At 43.8% G+C, this 25,211-nt stretch overlaps 1 protein-coding gene across 3 annotated transcripts in view; it reads right to left on the bottom strand.

Annotated features, from left to right (window-relative positions):
- Positions 1-2,811: 2,811 nt before the first annotated feature.
- LOC147016531 (kinesin-like protein KIF27) overlaps positions 2,812-25,211 on the bottom strand; it is a 29,541-nt gene continuing 7,141 nt past the window's right edge. For 2 of the 3 annotated variants that reach the window (XM_085845253.1, XM_085845254.1), the window contains exons 2-11: positions 24,019-24,201; positions 23,649-23,861; positions 20,125-20,246; positions 12,500-12,685; positions 9,946-10,017; positions 8,435-8,611; positions 4,523-4,729; positions 4,180-4,399; positions 3,884-4,051; positions 2,812-3,693 (exon numbers count right to left, since the gene is read on the bottom strand). In XM_085845253.1, coding sequence (XP_085701379.1) covers positions 3,401-3,693; positions 3,884-4,051; positions 4,180-4,399; positions 4,523-4,729; positions 8,435-8,611; positions 9,946-10,017; positions 12,500-12,685; positions 20,125-20,246; positions 23,649-23,861; positions 24,019-24,148 — 1,788 coding nt within the window. In that variant the 5' untranslated portion in view covers positions 24,149-24,201 and the 3' untranslated portion in view covers positions 2,812-3,400. The remainder of the gene's footprint in view (positions 3,694-3,883; positions 4,052-4,179; positions 4,400-4,522; positions 4,730-8,434; positions 8,612-9,945; positions 10,018-12,499; positions 12,686-20,124; positions 20,247-23,648; positions 23,862-24,018; positions 24,202-25,211) is intronic. The other variant, XM_085845255.1, reaches the window with a different exon arrangement.

Here is a 25,211-nt window from a genome sequence, read left to right as displayed (position 1 = left end):
ATTCATTGGAAAAGTCAGTGGAGAAACTATCAATGAGATTACGAGAGTGTGTGGGAAATGCAGGAGCTTGCATGGAATTTTAATTATTGCCAAAAGAAATGGCATTGACTGAGGCATCAAATGGTAAAAAGAAGTAATATCTTTAATAGTTAATAAATAAGAAGTTAAAAATACACTTGGTTTTCAATTTTTAGAGTCGTTAATTTACTTTTCAGAAACTGTGTACATAACAATGTCCGGTGTCTGCGTGTGTCAGTTTTGCATCTCCTCTCAAACCACTGGTCACACAAGGTTGAAAACTGTACCATATCAATCACTGAGGAACCAGGCAGTGCAGGCTCAAAATTAACTGATTTATACAAAAACATTTCCATTATTCACATCGATAAACGCCAGGAGAAAGCAAATGTGAACTCTGCTTAGCGTGGCTCGGCGACGAGCCGTGAGACGCTGCTGATTGGCTGCGCGAGGCTGTGTGCCGTGATTGGCTCCTGGAAAATTACATAAATACACCCTAATTGTACCTGTTTCACCGTTTTAGAATTTCAAAATAAAAAAAACAATAGGGGCAATCTCCCTTGGCTCACCTGATAGAACCAGGGAACCACTGGTAGGCATGGATGACCAACAAAATATGTGAATCAGCTCGTGATTTGAACAAATTTGTGAAAGCACTATGCAGAGATGATTCCCACCAGGTTAAATCAAAATCAGGTGAATCATGTTTCAGAAGAAGTCAAAAGTTGCGATCCTAGAATCGGAACGACCTTTGACCATTCAATTGACATTCTTAATATGCAATTTTTTGATGGAATTTGCAAGGCATCAGGAGGCCTTGGTCCTCAGAAGTTGTACAAAGTTTGGTGAAAATAGGAATATTCGTTTTGGCATCACGGTTGATGAAGGTTGCGGTTAAATTTCATTGAAATTGTGTGTGTAGTTTCAGGGAAAAAGCAAATACCTTTTTGGGGGGGGGGGGGTTAAATGCCGTGAAGGAACTTTGGTACATCACGAGTGACAAAGGTTGTGGTCAAGTTCCATCGAAATCGTATGTGTAGTTTCAGAGAAGAAGTTCCGAGTGTTTATATACAGCCTGACTCACCGACTGAGGGACACCGCGCTATGCTTATTCCTCACCTGAACAATTTTTTTATTCCAGGTGAGCTAAAAATTAAAGTTACAAACAATGCAATGTGGGGCCTGGGGCCCAAGTTGGGCCCAAAAGTGGGCTTGGGGCCCATGGGCTTGCTAAATGTCACCAATAAAATGTGTGGAATAATAAAGGAATAGCATCCCTTGTGTTCTGTGTTATGAGCAGGCTGTGGGCAGGTGAGGGACACCAAGTACCATATATGGCAGATGGTCATGGTAAAAACGAATGGCAGGAAATATTGTGCGTGTAAGACTTGTCGGTGGAGAAGTTGTGTGTGTCTATGGGGACTGCAGTCCGCCAGGGGGAGAGAAATGATGGATGCTCCACCACGCCTCACCCCACCCAGCCCGATCTTAATTGGACCAGTCCCCTCCACCCCGATGCACGAGAGAGCTTCGCTCTGAACATAGATCAATACAATCATTTATTATAAACCCTACACGAGCACATGGACCATCCTAAAGTCTTAGCTCTGTCGCTGACCCCCTCCCCGCAACTCTCAATACATAATTGAGAAAAAACTTTTAAAAAACATAAAGAGGGAGGGTGGGGTATGCTCAGTTGGACATTGTCAGGTGTCCCACTTGCGAGCATTAGGTTGTGGATGTGAAAGATCCCAGTGTGTTTCACAAAAAGTAGGTGAGTTATCAATAGCACCTTGAACAAATGACAAATTCCTCCCCAAATCACCAGCAGTTGGACGATTTAAAGCCTAGCTAGCCGGTTGATGGAAATACCGGCTAATAACCATCCCCGGCCGACCCTGTATGGTGGGATAATTGGGGCCGTTGGTAATGAATGCAGCGTTAAGCGAGTCTGTATAGTGTAGGAGCGTAAATTAGATGTATAATGATTGTACAAGTGAAAATAATATACATCTTTATTCGTATTTGGTTATAGTGTTGCATTGTGAACCGATTCCCTGATTTAAGACAAGACTCATTGACTGGGATTTGCTATGAAGATAAAGTGGTTACCGTCAATGATCCCAACAAGAGGCAGTTGGTGGTTGCAGCCTGGAGTGCCGCTCTACGTGTACACTACCTAGGTACCGCGCTTTCTCAGTCCTGGTCCACAGATCAAGGCTTCCAAGCCTGAGAACAGGTGCAAGTTGGAGACCGACTGGCCTGCAGCTCCTCCAAGCTGCGTTAACCGTGAGCGGTTTTACAACAAGATGGGCGTTGAGGGAGTATGTATGCTATGAAGGCAGATGGGCTTTCAACCTTTTGGCTTCCAACTGCTCTTCAGCTTCAATTGTTGAAATAAATGTTGGCGTTAAGCAATACTTTGTCAGCTTCACATTTTTTTCTAAAAATGACAACTTGGAAAACATTTGTTTTGGAAATCCTCCAGAGGTTTTTCAGGATTTTAACTACGGAAGGGAAAAACTGATAAAAGGAAAACTCTTCTTGTTTAGTAAATAACAAGGCAACCTTTTTGACTATAACGACCATGAAGGGGAGTGCAAGGTGAAGTAAAGTTCTCTTGGCAGTGTGACGGGGCTAGCGGGACGGCCTCGACGAGAGGTACTTACACGCTCTTCTGAGTTATCTAATCTCGGGGGCACTGCATCAGAAGCACAGCTGCACCCCAAACAAATGACACCACCCACGGCCACGTGCCGCATACTAAAAAAGAAGGCGGCAGTGTGACCTGTGTGCTCAGGGTAGTTGTTTTAATGAACAAGGTTCATGCCAAAATGCATCACATGACATGAGGAAATTCCAAACGAGGGAATAACAAACTTGGGAATTTTCCACATTGTCATTACCAGACAGAACAAAGGTTACATTACTCCAATGACGTAATAGTTAACCCTCAAAACACCAAATGCTGAAATAGATTTTGCTACTCTTTCAGAATGGGAACAAATGAACCATTTTAAAGAATTGATCTTTTTTTTCTCTTCTATTTACCAACATGTTTGAGATAAATTCTCAGTTAATGAATGAACCTGCATGTATGTACGATATTGTCCTTCAGAGGGTTAAAGTGCATTTTAAAACCTTCAATTATAACCTAAAATTAATTCAAGCCCTCCCCCCCCCCACCTCCCACTCTCCAAGCTATTTTAAACAGTGAAATTGAAAAATCTTTGGAATGTCAAGTCACATAAAATACAACAGAAGGATATAACATGGGCTTTGCTGGCATTTTGTTTTTTTTAGTACCTGCTGGGATGGATGACCACATTCACATGGTGACGCTTGGATCAGTGGCATTGCGTTAAGGCACCTTGTGCTTAGTTTATGGATCCTGATGAGCCTTGGGTTTCTTGGCGATGGCAGAACATCTAGCTTTGATTTTGGAGCAGGATTTTTTTTTTCCCGATCTCACGGGAAGAGGGGCGGCATGCAGAGGTGGCACGTGAGAGATCGCTTTATTGCGGCTGACACTCGGTGAATGGACAGCCATGTTCGATTTGAAAACGGAGCTGCTTAATGGGATATCGTTTACGTCCTCGCGTCCATGGACAACATGCTCGGATCTGTCGGGCTGCACCTCGTCGCCAAGTGATACGTCGCCCGACGTCAATGGTCCTGCATCACATTGGACAAACAACAGTATATACCAACGGTGACAACGATAATCTGGCTCCTTTAAACTTGCAAAATAATTGAGGTCAGGTGCCGTAACGCTTCCAAAATCGTCAATTATAATTTGCCCTTTGTGTTCCTTTGTTTTGCAGCCGGAGGGGAATGTTGGGAGTGGTAGGGGAAGAGCAGTTACCTGGAAGTCTGGTTGAGGCTCTTTGTGAGCAACGCGATTCTGGTAACGTTTTCTGCAGTTTACACTTCAGCTCACGATTCGTGCATTTGTAGAAGACAAGCTCCTTCTGCAGTTCCTGCACCTTGTCTTCATAAGATTGCATGATAGCACAGATCTCACTTTTGCCTGCTGGATAAAATGACGAAAATATCAAAAGGATAATTGCCATATGTTCTGAGGTGTAGCAAGAGAGGCGGTAGACATTGTGACTATTAAAACTACAGCCATTTTTGTGTTTATGGTGCTGCGGTGCTCACATTCTGGGAGTGTGTGTGCAGTCGATGCGTCATTCATGAATAGCTGCAGGCTACATTCATGCTCACTCTGCTGTACGGTGAGCTTACGCTCGTTCTCCAAGGAGAGGTTTTGTATCGCCACTTGCAACTCGGCCACGAGTTGTTCGCGTTCCTGGGCCTTCACCTCCAGCAACGAGGAGGAGAGCTCCAGGTACCGTTTTTCCTCTTGGAGAAGTACCACCTGGAGATGCACCAAAATACTATTGTGGGATGGATTACTGCAGCAAAGTGTGCGCAGGAAGTAAGAAAACCTTAGTGGACAGGTTCTGTGGGTGTGGGAGGAAACGCCTCTTCAAAGGTCAACCTTGTCAAAGTACTTGCACAGAAGATGCTGGGTCTCCTTGATGGTCAGGCTGGCCAGGTGTCCCATTATGTTGTCCCAACTTTGGCAGAGGACTGCAGTGGGATCTCTGGGTGCGGTTTGCCGGGAGCCAAGGACTTCATTGCGGCAAGCAATGGTGGTGTCCAGCGCCTCAATGGCTTTGTGCAGTTCCAGCATGTAGTGTTCGTCCTGTGTTACATGCAGCACAATGTGTGAATGTTGGTAAATCGCATTGTATCCTCATTGCTGTCGCAATTGTATCCTCATTGTTATTAATGTTGCATAACATGCGAAAAGTAAAAATTACAAAACGGCTTAACGATACGGCAATGGCTGAGAAAACTCTGCATTCAACCAAAAAGCAGGCAGCTTCATCAGATGTGGTAAAGAGCAGCAGCTCGTTGGCTACATGGTTAGCCAACATGAAAACAGTCAGCAACTCAGAAGTTGCTTGATCATTTGGGGGAGAGAAAGGCTCGGGAAGAAACAGCCCCCAGGAATCCCAAACAGAAGGGCAATACTAGAGCCAAACGGACACAAGGACCTTTACGATGCCTGTGATGGCTCTAACTTCCATGGTGACATTTCACAGCTATATCAGCAAAATGTGGTGGGCAGTGATCAATACCCCCAGTGTGATGTTGCAGCAAAGGTAAATTGAACTATTCGAATGCTGCACCACCATATCCATCCACTCGTGCACGAAGGCTTAAATTAGCATGGAGTAGCAAACAGAAAATAGTGTTCAGTCACAGATACGTGAGACTTGGCCGAATTGTTCAATGAATAATAAGATAGTAAACTTGTGACATCACCAAGTTGAAAGCCTGGTGTTTCCTTAATGGTTAAGGTGGCTGGCTTAAGATCTTAGAGTCTTGAGTTCAACCCCCAAATCGTTGAATTAACACTAGGTGGGTGACTCAGCCTGTCATCCTTCCGAGGTCAGCAAAATGAGTACCAGCTTACTGGTAACAGGTGCATTGCATTAGCAGCACAACCACGTCTTCAGAGAATGATGCAACGAAGCAGTTACAGGCTGCATACGAATAAACAAGCAAAGAAACAAACAAACAAACAAACCATAACGTCAAAGAAAATGTTCCTGGATCAAAATAAGCCACACTAAACATTGTCACCGGAGGATAGTTGACTTAATAATACGGTGTCGACAATAACTAGGATTCCATTGTGGGGTGTAGCATTGTGAGGAGACTGTTTGACCGATACCTCCTTGAATAATATATTTCCCTTTTGGAGTTGCATTTCCACCTCAGCACATTGAGCCAAGAGTTCCAAGTGGTTTTGTTCCAGGGTTTTCCCACTGGTTCGTTCTGTATCGTTGCCAGAAGCCTTGCATTCGTCCAAGGAAAGCAGGTGGGATCTCAATATCTATCTATCTATCTATCTATCTATATCTCTACATCTCTATATCTCTATGTATATGTGTGTATATATATATATATATATGTCTCTCTTTTTTTTTCTAATCAAATTGTTTCCAGACTATAACCTGATAGCGATACTGTTACTAATCTGGCAGCCATTGTCCCCCCAGCTGAACTATCCTCCTTGGCTGGAGGACCGAATAAAGACCCAGTGGGGTCCATTTCATTTTGGATGTGTGTGTGTGTGTGTGTGTGTGTGTGTGTGTGTGTGTGTGTGTGTGTGTGTGTGTGTGTGTGTGTGTGTGTGTGTGTGTGTGTGTGTGTGTGCCCAGTCTTTAAGTAGAAACGGTATAAGTGCCTTGCATCATTGTACATTTGATTATATTCAGTGTAACTCTGCTCTTTGTCTCCCTCTCCCCATTATAAATATACCCCGTGTTAAATGTACCAGCTCGTTGCCTGTCGTTTCTCTCATTGACCCAGCACGGTGCGGGCTTGAGAAATAGGGAGGCCGTTTGTGCTGTAAATTGTTCATTTGGTCCGGCAGGCTTTGGTAGTCCCCACTCGGTTACGCCGGATCCGAGTCGGTAACAGCGACTCGGTTCGGCCAAAGTCGGCCGAGGGTGGTTTCCCCGGTAGTTAGACAGTGTGGGTACTTAGGTAAATTGGAATTAGACAATTAACCCTACCCCACGCCGTCGAAATATTGGCGTCCACGGTCCACTAAGGGACCCGTGACCTTCGGAGTTATCCGAAGGTTACGACCTTTAATTCCGGTGTTCGGTGGGAGACGGCCCAACTGCTCCATCTCGCGGTCATCCTCGCCACCGAACCCGGCACCACAACATTACCTGACAGCCAACTTTCGTCTGCTCACCAAATAGTAACCACGTTCAGTGGCCGTAAAGGTTAGAGTGTCTGCTCTGAGTCTTGGTGGTCATCGGTTCGATTCTGACCTTGGTAGAGTCGTACCAAAGACTTTGAAAATAAACCCAATTTGGTGGCATCCATGGGGAGGAGAAAATTCCACTTTAATTGCCCCTCCGATTGTGGAGAGAAAAGCAACGTGACCAAGATGGTGTTTCTGGTGGCTGTGCTTGTCTGGAGTCAAGTCCGGTGTTGTGCATGTTGTGTGCATGGAATGTGCATGGAGTGTGTGTGTGTGTGTGTGTGTGTGTGTGTGTGTGTGTGTGTGTGTGTGTGTGTGTGTGTGTGTGTGTGTGTGTGTGTGTGTGTGTGTGTGTGTTTTGGTGGAAAATCCACTATACTGTTTCTTATATGTTTATTTGATTCTTATGTATTTGTGGTAACTACATTTCATACTAAGAAAATTATGCAACTAAACAAAATGAAGGGTAAAGCATGGCAGTCCCCAGCTGAACTTGCCTCCCTGGGGACTAACTCTCCTCAGAGGATTTGTGTTCCTCAACAAGGTAATAGTTAACTCAGATATCCTGACTGTAGGAGGTGGTTGTTCTGGGTTAGCCAATGGGGAACACTTATCCAATGCAAAGTGCGTAAATGTGGGACTTGCAATTGCAAAACTTGTCCGACGTTTGCCACGGCCATTATAATTAATTGTACAGTCACAGCTAGATCTTACAACTTAAAAGAAACCAAATAAATAATTACATGTAAAACCTCAAACATATTTATTTATTGACTTGTAGCAAATGTTTTGTTTCACCTACTTCTTGACTTGTCGGTGAAAACAATGCAGAGGTGTAATGTAAGAATGAATGCACACAGGAGCGGCAGAAGAAACCCAGATAAAACTACTTCTTGTCCACTACTCACTCGTCACTTTACTTATGGATACTGTAACGTCAGCTTCAGTGTTCAGGTTGTATAAAAGATAGGCGGTGAAAAAAATAAAGGATGGGATGGAAGATAAAACAATCACACAATTACGTAAGCAGAGAACACTTTTCTGGATTAAAGAATCAAGAACTGCTTTACCCATATGAATTAAATAAAATAATTAATCACACATACACATAACATAATGGCCAAAACATAATCGTCTCTGTTTTTAACTCTTAATACCACAAGACTTTCAGAGACACAGAGTACATAATTGTGGATGTAAAAGTCCAGTTACAGACACACCGCAACAAATAGTAAACTGGTGTAGGTTATATCTTAACAAGTCAAATATCTGTAGATTACTTAACAGCAGTACAATTAAGATCAATACTTAAGCCACCAAGGATTGTGTACACTTTACGAAATGCAATTAGGAGGGGGGGGGGAATCTTCAACGATAAGGAAACTGTGCACTCTCTGGACGTAGAGGAATGGATGAGTAACACACATCATTGTAATTGTGAACATTCCGTATTTTATATCAACACATTATCACAGGTGATCTGAGAATAGTGAAAGATAGAAAATTCCATGCATTACTTACAAAAGGACCAAATTAGAGAGAAAATACCACAAAATGGAAGTCACTACTCATCGCCCAGCATGATGCACGGTAAGCGCGATGAGAAGCTTCTGAACAGACCTGGCTGGATTGGTTACATTTGATCCTGAGCTGTTCCATTTCTTGCAGCAGGGCCTCTCGCCGTATTAGCTCTTCCTCTTGCTGTACCATTGACTGGTGTAGCTCCCCAAGTTCGTACCGCTGTTCTAAAGCCTTTTCCACCTCACGATCGAGCCAGTGCTGCTGCCCATCAAATCTCTGCACACACATTTGGTCACATTCAATGTTAACACCTCGATATATGAGCAGTGCTGGGTGAATAATAAAGTCAACAAGTGACTTTGAAATGATGTAATTCCCCCCCCCCCCCCAGAATGCTTGGCATGCATGTGCAGAGAAACTATGAGCAGCGAAGTCTTTCAGGGTGGCCGAACGTATATCATGCATGACGGATAAAGTTTGTAACATAAAATGGCTCACAAGGGTTCTGAAAGAAGCTTTCAAAAAACTCCGAGAACGTCTCTAAGAGAAAGGGGTTTGCCTCTGAACAACAAAAGATTGAGACCTTTCTGATCAATGTGCTGAAAAAGTTGATATCTTGCACCCTGTGCTGTAAAAACGCATGGTGACGTGGGCCCGTGCAAGGCCTGTGGACCAGCACGTTCTACCCAACGTCCCCGATCATCTCCATCAATGAGTGCACTCATTACCAGATAGGATTATCTCACGTGAACACAGCAGGTTTGGTGATTTACTTCATGAAGTTCGCAATCGGAAAGACGATGCTTTCATTACCAACATCCAGGTGCACTTCCCAGAGGGAGACACCATATCTGGTTTGGGTGTTTGTTAACACTGATGGGAACATCATACCTGGGGCTTGTCAATGCACAGGGTAAGTTTAAAATTGATAATTTTACAAGAAAAATACGAGATTTTTGCATCTATTGGTAAAAGAATAAACATCCGTGTGTGTGTGTGTGTGTGTGTGTGTGTGTGTGTGTGTGTGTGTGTGTGTGTGTGTGTGTGTGTGTGTTATCCACTGCTGCTAATAGCTAATTGTGTTAACAGGAAATGGTACAAACCCAATACCTCTCATCCATAGATATTTCTCGTATTTCCTGCATTCTCACGAGTCTGATTTGCATTTATGAAAAGAACAATTATGGTTAACTTTAACCACCATCTTGAATTTGCCACTCTTTCATACAAATGCTGAAAATTATGTTTAAAAGACCATTTGAAAGACAGATTTTGTGCTAGTAATGGCAGGTTAAAAGTGCCCTGCAAGCCAAACGGAATCACTGTAAACAAACACACACACACACACACACACACACACACACACACACACACACACACACACACACACACACACACACACACACACACCGCATGCGCAAAAGGCATTCAAAAGGCATCAACTTTACTATTTAACTTCAGTTTGCCCTCTCCCCGTCTTGATGCTTCCAGCCATTTGATGCATTTTTCTGGTAAAGCCAGTGTAACCCTAGCAACGTGCACACTCATATTCAGAGAGGAGATATGTAAACAGAAACAAAATTGACCTGCTGTTCCTTGGTACAACTCACCGAATCCTCGAGGTTTCCACCGTGTCCATCTGAGCTCACTTGCACCTGCTGCAGGTCCTGCTGCTGCTTCTTCTGCCAAACCAGGAAAGCCCAAGGTGCATTTAGAAGTAGAACAAAGTAAAACATTCTTGTTATGCTTTGACGTTGTTATACAAAAATCTCAGGAAGATTTGTAACGATAATTTGGCAAGTGAAGCTTCGATAAAAGTGACGTTTATGCACGTATTGCACCATAAGTTTTTGTTTTAAGTGTTTCAAAGCTCGTGATTGAGCAAAAAAAATAAACCAATGTCACCCGCAGGGTGACCCGTATCTTGCCAAAAGGTGACCACGTGTGACTTATTTAAGGTCACACTGAGGTGAACAGAGCTGCTATCCACCAGGAGCGACTCCTTGAGGAATATCTGCCTACGAGATTCCGATGAGAATCGTTCTACAAAGTAACCATGAAAAATATGCGTTTGCCTCATAACGTCACCAAATGACGTCATAATGTCTCAAGCTTGACATATCTAGAAAGCACTCATCGAGGTGTTCAATTTGAGGTACTATACGATATGGTTCCTAAAACTTGAAAATTTGACCTTGGGGTCAAATATGTTTGACCTCAGGTGCTAACCATGAAGGTCAAGGCCAATCGCCACCAAAAATTAATCAGCTGAGCACCAGACCATATACTACATTCCCATAAAGTTTGGAGACGATTCGATTAAAATTACTCAAAAAATAAGGGTTTCGTCGACTCCCCTGATTTGCGACAAAGTGACCTTGACCTTTGGCCTTGACCTTCAAAATTTTATGCGCTGAAAGGGACCTCTATGGGACTCTGATATGCGAAGTTACAAAAATTTCCAATGATAACTGTGCTCTGCAGAGTGATTTATACGTGATTACAGACAAAAAAAAAACATATGAAGGTCAAGGCCAATCGCCACCAAAAATTAATCAGCTGAGCGCCAGACCATGAACTATATTCCCATGAAGTTTGAAGACGATCCGATCAAAATTACTCAAAAAATAAGGGTTTCGTCGACTGCCCTGATTTGCGACAAAGTGACCTTGACCTTCAAAATTTTGTGCGCTGAAAGGGACCTCTCTAGGCCTCTGATGTGCGAATTACAAAAATTTCCAATGATAACTGTGCTCTGCAGAATTTTTTATACGTGATTACAGACAAACAAACAAAAAAAAAACAAACAAAAAAACATACAAGCTGACTAACATATCTTGCAAAAACTTCGTTTTGGCAAGATAAAAATGTTGATGATAGTTGTAGAGGCAACTTGTTGACTACAATCGAACTATACCAAATGTGAGTAAAGGTACAATGTTGGAGAAACAAGAACAATCAAAACAATGGGAGAGAAATCAAATAAAATATTAATGTCGTCAGACAGATACATGATGAACGGAGATAGAGCAAGGACTGTGTCATCTTGGGGTGGACAATGGCTGCTTTACCATTTCCTGATGTCTTTTTGAAATTTTTTTAGTACAGAGAGTCAAGGCTCATGGAAAAGCTAGAACACAAAATGGATCAAGTCGCAACAAAACAAAAGCAACATGATTGAGAGAGCGAGAGAGAGAGCGAGATAGAGATAGAGATAGAGATAGAGATAGAGATAGAGATAGAGATAGAGATAGAGATAGAGATAGAGATAGAGATAGAGATAGAGATAGAGATAGAGATAGAGATAGAGATAGAGAGAGAGAGAGAGACAGGGATGGGGGGGGGACACCAAACAGTAGGGCCGAGGGACAAAATAGATGGAGATGGCCAAACAAGGGATGTGGGTAAAATTGGAGAATGCAGGCGTGGACAAGGGAAATACAGAAGCAAACTCTCAGGAAGGGAAAACTGGTAATTTGAGAGGGAAGGTGGTGATCTGAGATGGTGGTGTTGAACAGCTGACTTGAAGAACTTTTTTGTTTTTTACTCAACATAACATGTACATAACATGGTAAAGTGTTTGCCCCTCCCTGATTTCCTCCCCACCCCCTTTTGGAACAGCAGTACTGTAGTATACAGTAATTGGTATATTTATTATAATACACTAAGGAATCTGCTTTATGCACATATCTCCTTCTGCTCACTGCTATCTACACTCCCTTCTGTGGTCTCATTGGCTTCATGCTGACTTACTCTCTCACCATTGACTATTCTGAGCTTCCTCCAAATTCATTTTGCTGTTTTTTTTTTCCTCAAGGCAAAATGACTCTTGAATCCTGTACACCACCATCTTGGTGATCCAAACTTTTGTCCATTTGTTGTACCAGCTCTGCATTTCCCATACTTTTTCTTCTGAAGTTTTTGGATGGGAGAGTGACATAGGAATTGTTTAATTTATATGAAGGGGGGTAGTGGTTATGGGGAGGGTAGAGGTTAGGGCATGGGGTGGGGTGAAGGCAGGAACGGCAACGTGATAAGAAGTGGCCTAAGCTCTTAGTGCTGCATTATCAACGATAAAAAGGGTAAGAATGGTAATTAGTGTGTTGAGTAAATCATGGAGAAATAAGTGCAAGGTGCGTAAAGGATGAGAATCTCGAACTGTGCCTCCATGTGGTGTATCTCAGAATCGAGGATCAACTTGTGCTGTGCATTTTCCCAAAGCTTCTGCTCCAGCACTGTGTACTGACGGCGCATCAGCTCAAGGTTATTCTCCAGCTCATGCAAGTGCCGCTCACTTTGCATCTCCAGGGATGTGAAGTGATCACATTCCTCTTGCTGGCACTGCATCTTCTGTAATGAAAGAGCCATGAGAGAAGCTTTACATAATCAGCTACAAAGTCATGACCCTCATACATGAAAAACATGGACCTGGATTAAAGGCTAAAATGACGCTGGCAGGATATCCTAAGATATGCACTCACCTCGGAGCAGTCCAGTCTGGATTCAAATATTGGCCCAGCTATAAACTGTCATCTTGGTGTCATCACATGCAGGACGAGGCATCAATGTGTGTGCCGTCCCTCGGATGGAAGTTAAACTGGGTGTCGCGTTTGACAGCGTTAGTTGGTGGACGTTAAAGATCCCATGATATCCTTGGTGAAGAGAAGGGCTATCACAAATGCATTGGCCAAATTCCAAATTCTTGGCTTAACTTACAGGGCGCTGCAGCAGCGGCAGAGCGGCACATCCAACAAATGATGCTACCCACAGCTGTGTCTTGCACACAAGGAGAAGGACGAGAAGGAGGAGAAGGAAGAGAAGGAGAAGGATAAAAAGGAGAAGAAACAACCAAAGTCGATCCTGCAAACCATGAAAGTGAGAAACTCAATGTGGGAAATGTAACTATTTTGTTTGAACGATTAGAATGACACTGAATGAAGGGAATAAAAGGAGAAAATATTTTTGGTGGGTGTCTTGAACAATGACACCAGAAAGCTGTACTGTCTGAACCAGTCAATGTCGTAGGGCAGCAGGTGTTCCTGCAAAGCCGGGTATAGACTTGGGGCAGGATGGCTAACTTGATGCTGTCATTGTCAAAACATAATTTTGAAGCACACCAGTCTACCAGGTATGATAAGGGTGCAGCTCAACGCTGTCCTTGCTTGCATAGCACACTGATGAGCGAGACATCAATAAACTGGTGTGTATTCAGCAATGATTGTAATTGTGATGTGAAAAGAATACTAGCACGAGTTAATTGCGTTTGGGATTTGTCTGGCATTCGGGCGTCACGTGATGATCACGACGTGCCTCGGAAAGGCCTTGGCGATTCGGCCACATTGTGGGAACGGTTTTACTGTCCGAGCTATAATAATTCAGAGCACTTTCGACGTAAAGCAACATAAAAACACCACAAGGTCACAAAGTAATCCGATTTTATGTTTTTGATGAGCATGATAAAAGAAAAATACATCTTCGATTGATAATCTAATCAATTAATCTCATTGTCTGTCTGTCTGTCTCTGTGTAACGCCAATTGCCACCAAACTTGACACATTGACCAAATTAGACCCCCTGTTGAACAGGGGCTACTTGGTATTTTTTTTAATGACCGTTAATAATGACTAGTGCATGCCCGTAGGTGCGTGCCTGTAGGTGCAAACAAACAAACAAACAAAAACTTTCAAACCGCGTGCCAGAAACAACCACACAGGCCGTTTCTTCGTTCTCACGTGCCCGTACGTGCGTGGCCGTACGTTCAAAAAAAAACCGCGAGCCAGAAACGACAACCACACAGGCCATTCCTTCGCTCTCGCGTTCTCGCGACAACCACACTTCCACACACAGAGTTAATTAAAATAAAGTTTACCTCCCTGTCTTTGCTTGCCATGACATTCGCTGCCATGTAACCGGCATGGCCCGTGACGTCATCGTCGGCCGGCCGCGCACCGGCCTACGCAGCCACACCTACGTAGCAACGTGTCATGCCATTGGTTGGTAAATAAATGGCCGCAGCAACGTGTCATGTCATTGGCTGGTAAATAAATGGCCATAACTTGGGAAGGACTTGTCCTATTAATATCAAATCTTGAAAAGATACATCCTCAGGTCCCCAGCAATATAGCTGGAAAGTTTCAATTAGATCGGACCAGTGGTTGTCGATAAACAGTGGTCACACACACACACACACACACACACACACACACACACACACACACACACACACACACACACACACATTGCTGGAATTATAGATAGATGATATTGCTAAGTTAAATTCTAAACTATATTGTGCCGGTTTTTGGGTGTGGTCTCAACGTCTCCAGCTCTCATTGGTTTGAACTCGCATATTATGTCATGCCTTACGTCATTACATCCTGTCTAACCCTAATCCGAGGTTCCTGTAAGTTTAATTACTGTTATTGTAAATCCCTTAATATAATTTATGCATAATAATTTGCTATTTTGATACATAACTACACCGAACTTAACTTACCGAAAGTAAGTATGAGGGAATGTTTTAACGAGTGGGTAGAGCGAACACGAGTACTGTACAGCAAGTGAAACTGTACAACATGGTTATTAACATTTGCATGTGTTCAAAGCACAAACGACTCGAGGTTATGATGCATAAATTATATTAAGCTGGACTTACCCAAAGTTCAGGTTAGTTATGTTCATTTGTAGTTAACGTCCTTTTCAAGAGTTTCCTTTACATATTGAGCAATCATATTGGCAATTCATTTTGACTGCAAACTGCCGTGATGTTTGTGTTTGGGTGGAAAGGCTCTATGGCTGGCGTTTGAGCCTAGTTTACCCCCCTCTCAGGACTGTGGAGTGGGGGGTTCAACGGTTGCTGATTTGATCCAACCGTGCCATCCTCCCTGCCTCCCCAGCCCAACCACTGCCTCCACCCCCACACCGGCGCTTCTCCTACACGCCCGCCAACCCACCCTGACAGTTCTCCTATCCCCCCTCCAACCCACCTGCTCTCCTGCCCACCTCCCAGGGCCCTCCAACTATCCAACATCCCCCCCGCCCCGCCAATTCTCCCACTCCACCGGCCTTACAGCTTTCCCACTCCCCCCTCTCAATTTTTCTCCCGAGCAACGCCGAGTACCCTTGCTAGTAAATAAATAAAACATCACCGGAGCTTTTAGTAAGAGCTGATACAAGTTGTAACGATGTAGCGGTGATTCTAACTGGGCGAGCTTTCGGTATATTTGAAGGAGTGGGCAGTGTTCAGCATTTTGTATTAACCCCCCCTCACCACCCCTCCTCGGCATCAAGCTTGATGAACATTTTAGCCAAGTCAGGGCATGGTCTAAAGCAATTTGCTTACTCCGATCAATTCACTCCCAGTAACTGGTTGGTAAAGGTCATGCCAATGCAATCAAGTCTGTACACACCATAATAATATTGTTACTTGGGGGGGGGGGGATTAGATATTCCCATAGAGCAGATAGGATGTATAGAGTAGCATGGTCTGTGTGAGTATTCAGCCATCTTGATGTATAAGTGGGGAAACGTAAGAATTGTCTTGTTTGCATGTGCACCATACAGGGGGTGGTGTGTGGTAATAATTAGGGAGCCATTATGGTAAGGAAATTTGTGTAAAACCTCTATGTAAACCTCTACTGGGGGGCGCCGGGAGACTCAGCACGAGAGCGAGGGGAGTAGCATTTGCCGCCTCCCAAGGAGCGGAGCTGTGAACACCTTCAGAGGAGGAGTTATAAACGCCTGTCAAGGGGGTGGAGCGTTGCCCAGAGAGAGGAGTGTTTGGAACTAAACGTGCAGTTGGTGAGAGAGAGACAATGCAGAATGCGGCAGTGGGTTTTGAGGTGGGCATGGGGAACACGACAGGGAAAAAGACTGCTGAAGAGAATCGAGTCTGAGCTTTGTCCGAGGAGATCGTCCTGCCTTCTGCCTCTGCCCATTTAGTCGTTCATGCCTTTCCTCATTTCATCAACCTGCCAGTGTGCCTTCGTATCATCGTCCTGGTTTTTGTCTCCCCATTGTGTGCTCGCCTCATCGTCGTCGTCCTCATCCCTCATCGCCTGCTCGCCCCTGTTGCCGCCAGAGCTAAGTCCCCTGGTTTTGTGCCCTTCCCATCAGTGACCGAGTCTGGTGTGTGGCGCTAAAGTTTTTATTCTCATTGTATATAATTATTTATTAATTGAATCCCCTTCCTCCCAATCCACTGTCGTCTGCTCGTGATTACATCATCCCTGGTTCTTTTTATTTTTTTGTGGTAAGGGAAATAAACCAGTTGGTTGTAAAAAGCTTTCACATTTTCATGTCTCTCCTCACAACCCACACATGTGTTGTCCACCATAATTTGGAAAGTCACCTTAGGGAGTAAACCGCCAGTTCGGCTCATCCGCCCAGTGTCAGTGTTAAATGACCTGGACATGACAATATTATTGAAATATGCACTGTATTAGCACAAGTATTCATGGAATAATCTCCAAAACAGCAGGGTAATCAAATAACTTTGAAGATTTACATGCACCCAGTGGTTCATACTTTTACATATCTATGTTCTCGTTCATGTGTCATGTCTTTATACTGTTATGGTTTAACAAATTGTATGCTGAAACTGAAATGCACACAGCATGTAGACTCTTAAGAATAGTTATTTACGTTAAGAATAGCGTGTTCCCTGTCATGGTTATTTTGTGATGAAATGCGTTGGGTGAAATGCACCCCCTCGCGATCCATTGGGATCATAACATCATCAACACATAATGACTGTGCCGTCAGGGCCGTCATTACGTAGGGCTTACGATGTTTTACTGTCGTGGCTTATTAGCATATGCAAATAACACCAGCATTCGGGAATCTTCGCCGAAGCCATGGCTTCAGCACCATGGCCAAATTCCAAATCCTTGCTTTAACTTGCACGGCAGCAGTGGCAGCGCGGCACACCCAGCAAATGATTCTACCCACAGCTGTGTCTTGCACACAAGGAGAAGGAGATCACAAGAAGGACTCAACAAAGAAGAAGAATGAGTGCATACTCGGGCGGGCAGCAGAATAGGTGGGGCTGCGTGGGCATCCCCTAATGGCTGGCATGGAGCCAGCTCATCAGATCTGACATTGCCCAAGAACTGGCCCCGAGCCGCCTCGGCAGATCTGAAGTGTGGCTCTTCTGCCCCACCTGCCATCGGGATAATAAAGCTGTGTCTGAGGCTCTGGTTCGCTCACTGCTGTGGTTATATATATCTATATATATATATATATATATATATATATATATATATATATATATATATATATATATATATATATATATATATATATATATATATATATATATATATATCTCTTTGTCCCTGGTCCCAAATGTTTTGGTTTGCTGGCTGGGATCTGCGGCGCTTGTGGCCGGTTCCGATGGAGCTTGTGGACCCTTGGTTGTGGAGTGCGGTGTCGGGGCCATTCCAGAGAGCGACAGGAAGAGTGGTAGCAAGCTGGGGAGGACGACAGTTCCATGTACTGGCAGGCTGAGGCCACCCTGGCCCTGATAATTGTCTTCCCATGTTTGTGTATCTGATGGGTATTCTGTCGTCAGGTCAGGTCAGGAATGGGAGCACGCACTGGAGCAGTGTGTCGCTGCATACACTTTCTGCTGGTACTCCAGGGGCCTCCGTCTGGCCATTCCCCAGGCAGACGCCTGGCCCATCCTCATCTCCTTGAGATGCTGATCAACCTGCTGCAACCACGAGGCACGCAGTCGGCCCATTGGCCCCCTCCACTCACGAGGCTCCATTGCTGAGATAAGCTGGTGAGCAGGATCAGCATCAGGAAAACGAGCCACGTGTCCATACAGCCGCAGCTGATGCTCACAGACTATGCAGGTAATAAATCTCATTTGAGTGTCTCTCAGCAATCGCTCATTGGACACAAAATCCGACCAGTGATAGCCAAGGATTCGCCAAAGGGACCTGGTACCAAAGGAATTAAGTCTCCGTCTCAGATCCCTGGTCAGAGTCCAAGTCTCACATCCTTAGAGCAAGACTGGAAGCACCAAAGACCTGAAGACTCAGACTTTCGTCCTCCTGCACAGGTACTGACACTGCCACACCCCATGATCCAGTGAATTCATGAGTTGTATTTTTACAGTTTTCCACCTCAACTCGCTGAACAGCTCAGCTCTACCATTAAGCCTGGCTCTGCGACTCTGGTCAATGGTATCCAATGTCCTTTGGGAGACAAAATTCTTCTTTGCCCAACGGTGAGTTCCAAGACATCCACCGGCAACATCAAGGATGGTGGTCTTGAAGGCACTCCACAACTCTTCAGGAATCCCCAAAGCACCCAGACCCCCCAAATCCGCACTCAGCCTGTCGTATTATCCGGTAGGGAAGGAGTCGGTTAAGTTAAGTCTGCAACTTGTGCATTTTTTATTTTATTTTAGTAAATACACACATTGATTGCCTTTTCCCTTTGACTGCCCTGGTTGCCCTTTGACTTAATTAAAGCCATTGAGTTCCCTTCCCTCCTTCCCCGTACACCACATTGCTTGCTGTAATAAAGTTCCTTGTTCACATTTTCCTTTCAATCTGCCTGTGGTCCTTTTCCCTTATTGGTCCAGAAATGTGAATACATAGATTAGCTGGGAGATTATAATTCCCCAAAGGATTGGCTCTGACATCAGTCTGGCATTGGGCTTGCAGTAACCTCTGCAGCTTTAATGAAGATCCAATACACATAAAAGTAGCACAACCGCACAGGGCACAATTCCCCAATAAGGAGACTGCATGTACCACAGTTAAATGGTAGTCAGAGGACACTGGGTCATGTGGTTAAATTGTTGGCATTCGCTGTCGATTAGTAACCTGCCGCGACATGGACTTATTCGTGTGCGATGGCCTCGATTCCCGGTGAGTCTGGGGAGAACCAGAGGCATCCCTACCCTCATAGAACCCACACGAACCCCGCGGCCACAATACATTGGAGCTATAAAGACATAAAATTTCTTGGCTTTTTATATCAAATGCATCCTTTTCTGAAATTATTGCTGCCATTGCAGTTGTAGATGTAGGGAATGTAGATTTCATGTTCTGTTGTCACTGAAGGGCTGATATATCATGATTGTTTTTTTTTTTTCAGTCTATATCTTCCATGTTCACTCTTGTGGACACGTGGAAACCTCTAAAGGCCCTGTCACACCTTGACGACTTAGCCAGCGTATGCCGACGTATGAAAAATGTCTAAAATGCTGGCACACGTCGAATACGTATGGGTAAGTTTTGTATACGTTAAGAGCACGCTGGCATACGTCATAGTATGCTGGCTAAAACGTCAAGGTGTGACAGCGGCTTCACACTTCGATGTCTAGTGTGGTTATGATTTGAATCGTCAAGCAGCAGCCTATGAATAGCCTACAACACGTGATCGTCGGCGATACGCTGTCACGCGCTATGCATAAGTTAGACTATCGTTGGGCATAGGTTGTGAACGCTGACAACACGCTCAGCATTCGTTGGTATAAGTTATCTATATGTGATTAAAACGTTCTGTGTACGTTACTAATACGTTATGCATACGTCCAACATGTTATTATACGCCCAAAACTTCAAAAAAACATCAATAGTTCAGCGTACGCCAGCGTGTTACATACATTTTGATACCTTGCCATACGCTGGCTAAAACGTCAAGGTGTGACAGCCCCTTTAGCCACATAGATGTATTCCGCTGACCTGCATGCTTGCATTGACGACATTCATCCTGCAGTGTAACTCACGCTGCAGGCAGGTTACTGCATCACCAGATAAACTTAGGCCCACCTGTGCTGCTTCCTGGATTTGCTCCTGGTCTTCATGCAGCTCGGATTGAGCCTTCTGTGCCTCTTGCTCCATCACACGTAGCCCTTGCACAGACTTCTGGTTCATTTCTTGTGTTAGTTTACCTGCATCACATGGCATACGGGTCATGCCACTTCATCACAACAAAATTCCACAAACAGGATGCATGTGGTGATACATGGGGATCATAACTACCATTAAAGCCAGTAAAGGCGACCAAGATACTTATGGGAGGAGGTGTTTGAAATGTGTTTGATTGGTGTCATTTGTTTTGTTAGCTTTATTGGTAACGACTTCAAGTCAAAAAGTAAAAAAGAAAGTAAAAAGACTTAAAAGACTTAAAAAAGAAAGTAAGCAAGAAAGTAAAAAAAAATTTAAACTTCTTTGAGGTTTATTATTTACTTGTTCATTCATGAAGAGTACATACTGCCACCCACTACAGCCCCCTAAAGGGTAGGTTGTCAAGCAGTCGTGCAGCATATGAGACATGGAAACATTACAATATCGACCATCGTGCACACACTGATCCGAAGCAAATTGCTTTGTCTGTGAACAGTTTCAACCTAAGACAACTGACATCATCAGAATTTAGGTTCTTCCTGCCAACCACAGTGTGTGATCCAGAGTTATTTAAACCGTAGTACCCATACTCATACATTTAAGGTTTACAGTTTATTTCGCAAGTACATCCATATGTAAATGGATTGCAGGCGAAGGCTTTTTGTTTATTTTGATTCAAATCAAACTCAATCATATTACCATGAGCTGCATGAAAGGTCACATAATGGTTGGAGCATCTGCTCTGAGTCTGGGAGATTGATGGTTCAAACACCAGCTGAGACACCAGAGTTCAAATTATGGTACATGCTGCTTCCTTGCTTGATGCTCACATTTAATAAGGATAGAGGATAGAGGATAGAGGATAGATAAACAGACATAGGTTAGCAACAATTGCAGGTTTGATGAGTCTGATGGCTGCCTCCTGCATGGAAGTTCATTAAAAGGAACTTGTATTATTATTATTATCAAATACATATAAAAGCCGGTTCATTTTTACCTGCGACATGTTGCAGGTCTACAAGAGCTTCACATAATCATTGTTGTGGTTCTTGTTGGGATCGATTTTGAAAAGTGCACCCATTGGTCAGACCGCTGCTGGACCGCACCCTCATTTGTCACTTGACTCCACCCACCATGGCACCCACAGAAATAATATGGTCGCAATCTTGGTTTTTCTGGTCGGCCAAAGACATCAGGCCTGTCGGCCTCTGCTGATTATACACTGCACTAAAGCCGTTCCTGTGGTAATTTTATAAAACATCATTCAATTTCCATTGGCTTTGTTACTCACGATGCAGTCTGCAAGCATCTTTTGTTGCCTCTTCCACAACTGAGCAACGTGTGCTTCACTCAAGATTAAAACTGTACCACCACTTGCCGAAAGTCATCTGCTCAATTTACGTGTTCTTTTTGAAAGTTTTCCCCATCAACTTTGGTGTGCAATTTACTTGTTCAACATAAAGTAAATGTACAGTACACTAAAAGCGTGAGTGAAAGGTCACCACGTCTGCCCTTAATTTGTTTATGTATAGGGGCCGTTCAAAAATTATGTAACGCTCGGGGAGGTAGGGGATGTACGTCCCAACGTTAAAGAGCCTTAAAGGAAGGTCGGAGTGTGTTCCAGTGGCGTTAGATGACGCTATTAACCAATGACTATTGTGTTTACCTCTATAAATAGTCAGTTTTTGCATTCACATCTTACTGAATAAGAATGACGTAAAATAAATTGGGGAAAATTGTGGCGTGTGGTACTGTATTGCATTGATGTTGCAGGTTGTGACCACAGTGCAGTTATTCTTGTTGCACTATGTTTGTTTGTACGGACGGATGGAACATCGACGGACTGACTACACCACATTGGTTGGACAGCTGGCACGATTGGACACAGTTGTAACCTGAAAAAAAAAATTACACATCCGCCATTTTGTGAAGGCGACAGGATGCATAGGCCTCGGGCTTCAGGCCTTTGGTGTCAACCTATGGGTAAGTGCAGTTGGAATTCTCCAAGCTACATAACCACAATGTAATATACAGTATATGCACACATAAGCAGTATGCATGTTTTTCCTTCATGTTCCTAAACTAGATTATTATCCCCAAACTTTCGGAGAAAAAAAGACGCGAGGATATTGTAATCTCCACCTAAACAGTTGGGCAGAAATTCACCAAACTTGGTAGTTGTGATCACTAAATAAGACTGTAGTTCTCTTTGTTAATCCAGTTGGCGATTTATTACAACTTCAACAATGAACATGGTCTGAAAGATATAAGAATGAACATGATGATTAATAATGATTAAGAATCCTCTAGTCACCACATGCCAATAATGTGCAAGAGCAGTGTCAAACGGTCAAATCCCGAAAAATGCAATTACATTTTTAAATGAAACTTTGTACTGTATATGCAATCAACATTTGAGGACATATGAAATATGTAACGATTTTTAGGAATTTGACCCTCGGTTTGTGTGCCAAGGGTGGAGGTGTCATGGGGGTCAAAATGGAAGAAAAAAATTTCACTCAAAATTAGATATCGAGTCATTCCTGGTGGAACTTTTTGCCATCTCTCACCTTCGCTTTAGGTGGGAAATGTGGGGTAACCCCTGCTAATTTGTGTAATAATTCAAAGTTTTTGGATGTAATTTTGCTTTAAGCCTGAGTTTTCAAGGCTGAATCGTGTGAACAGACAGAAGTCACCCGTCATTTTGATGAGCTTTTCTGCTAGTTACATTATAACGATCAGGAATCATCCACATTAATGCACAGAAGGATGTTGCACCGTTTTACACCTGCACCATTTCAATCATGGGGTGCGTTCAGCGACAATAACATGACTAACTCGATTTGTATTTTGGTTTCTAAAAATGTCTTGCATTCGAGAAGTTTTTCGAAGAGGAGGTTGGAAATGGGAAAAAGAGGTAGTACTGGTCTGGCTTCAACAGTTTTAATAAAATGAACAATTTTTGGTTTCAACACACAGAAGAATCATGGTGCCGAATTCTCCGATTCTTGTTCACCTCACTGACACGTGTGAATCCGCTACTTAATGACAGAGGCTCACTCCAACACCTCAGTTTAAACCGAAACGACATACATGCGCCAAGTACAATCACTGCCAAGCTCTTTAAGACATGTTGAAAACATGCTCGAAGTATGAATACATTACAATCAGTTGATTATTCCATGCGAACGCCTCCACATTGTACATGGCCAAGAATAAGCAGGAAGAGTATATACAAATTATCACTGCACTGCTGGAGCCATCATTGAACCATTCACCATGCTCTCCCCTCGACCAGGAGACTCATCTACACACATGCCCTTACCATCTCATTGCATGTAGCATAACCCCTCGACCCAGCGCACAGTTCCCAAAAGCAGAGTGGATGTTGTGTGCAATAAAAAGGGTGTTCTGAAATGTGAAGCTGATGTGATTTATTTGCATACTTGTTTGGACAAGTTGATTGATGAGCTGTTTCTCCATGCGTATGTTGATTACCAGCTGTCGCATCATCTGCTGGGCCTGTTCCATTCGCAATTCCGATGCTCGGAGCTGCCGGCGCTTCATTTGCAGGCTATTCTGACAACCGTGCCTCTCATCTAGACCCTGAGATTGCCTCTGGTCATCAAGCATCAGAGAGGATTCTGAATTTGAAAGGTCTGCACAAAACAGGTCATGGATCTCAGCAATTTTACATTATACATAAAATGGAGACATAAACTTGCACTGTTTCAAGAAAATCAGATTATAATTTGATTGAATTCTTGAATAACTTTAGCCTAGCAATGTGCAACATTTGTGAGCAGCATGCTATACCATAACCATGTGCTGTTGGACTCATCTCCATGTTCCCATCACTTCCATCTGACAACCGACGGATGAGAACCTCGTTATCTTCCTCAAATTTCTGGAGGAGAATGGAAATGCGCGAACGGGTCCACGCCATGATGCCTTCGAGTAAAGGAGTTGAGCATCACATCCGACCTCCGACGAATATGCCTGCATCCGACAAGCATCACAAACACACGTGATGTGGCTTTCCTCGTACAAACAAATGGCTCTCAAGTGACATCACAACTTCATAAACACCGCTCAAGTGTGACCAGAAGCTAAAAATGATGGACGTTTCGATAAACGAAAGGAGATTCCTTACTGAGAAATTCCAATCGTGTGGTGGTTCGCAGGTCTACTAAATACGAGGTAATACAGTGAATGGAGCCCTAGGTGATGGAACTTAAACCCGACAATGATTTTTGGACAATGTAGCACGGCATCAATAACACATAGATGCGAGGAAGAAAAGAGGGTAAATGAGACCACAAAGAAAATGCCGATTCATCTGCTCGAGCAAATGGAGAGGAGAGGAGAGAGAGAGGACTTTTATGTCCTTTTATTACAAAAGTATAAACAAAAATTTCCGAGAGAGAGAGAGAGAGAGAGAGAGAGAGAGAGAGAGAGAGAGAGAGAGACAGAGAGAGAGAGAGAGAGAGAGAGAGAGAGAGAGAGAGAGAGAGAGAGAGAGAGAGAGAGAGAGAGAGAGAGAGAGAGAGAGAGAGAGAGAGAGAGAGAGAGAGAGAGAGAGAGAGAGAGAGAGAGAGAGAGAGAGAGAGAGAGAGAGAGAGAGAGAGAGAGAGAGAGAGAGAGAGAGAGAGAGAGAGAGAGAGAGAGAGAGAGAGAGAGAGAGAGAGAGAGAGAGAGAGAGAGAGAGAGAGAGAGAGAGAGAGAGAGAGAGAGAGAGAGAGAGAGAGAGAGAGAGAGAGAGAGAGAGAGAGAGAGAGAGAGAGAGAGAGAGAGAGAGAGAGAGAGAGAGAGAGAGAGAGAGAGAGAGAGAGAGAGAGAGAGAGAGAGAGAGAGAGAGAGAGAGAGAGAGAGAGAGAGAGAGAGAGAGAGAGAGAGAGAGAGAGAGAGAGAGAGAGAGAGAGAGAGAGACAGAGAGAGAGAGAGAGAGAGAGAGAGAGAGAGAGAGAGAGAGAGAGAGAGAGAGAGAGAGGAGAGACAGAGACACAGAT

The sequence above is a fragment of the Eptatretus burgeri genome, chromosome 11 (genome assembly GCF_056783735.1).
Source record: "Eptatretus burgeri isolate ZD-2024b chromosome 11, Ebu_testis_v1, whole genome shotgun sequence".
Lineage (NCBI taxonomy): Eukaryota > Metazoa > Chordata > Myxini > Myxiniformes > Myxinidae > Eptatretus > Eptatretus burgeri.
The sequence above is the reverse complement of the archived record's forward strand: the minus strand, read 5'-3'. Positions and strand labels throughout refer to the sequence as shown.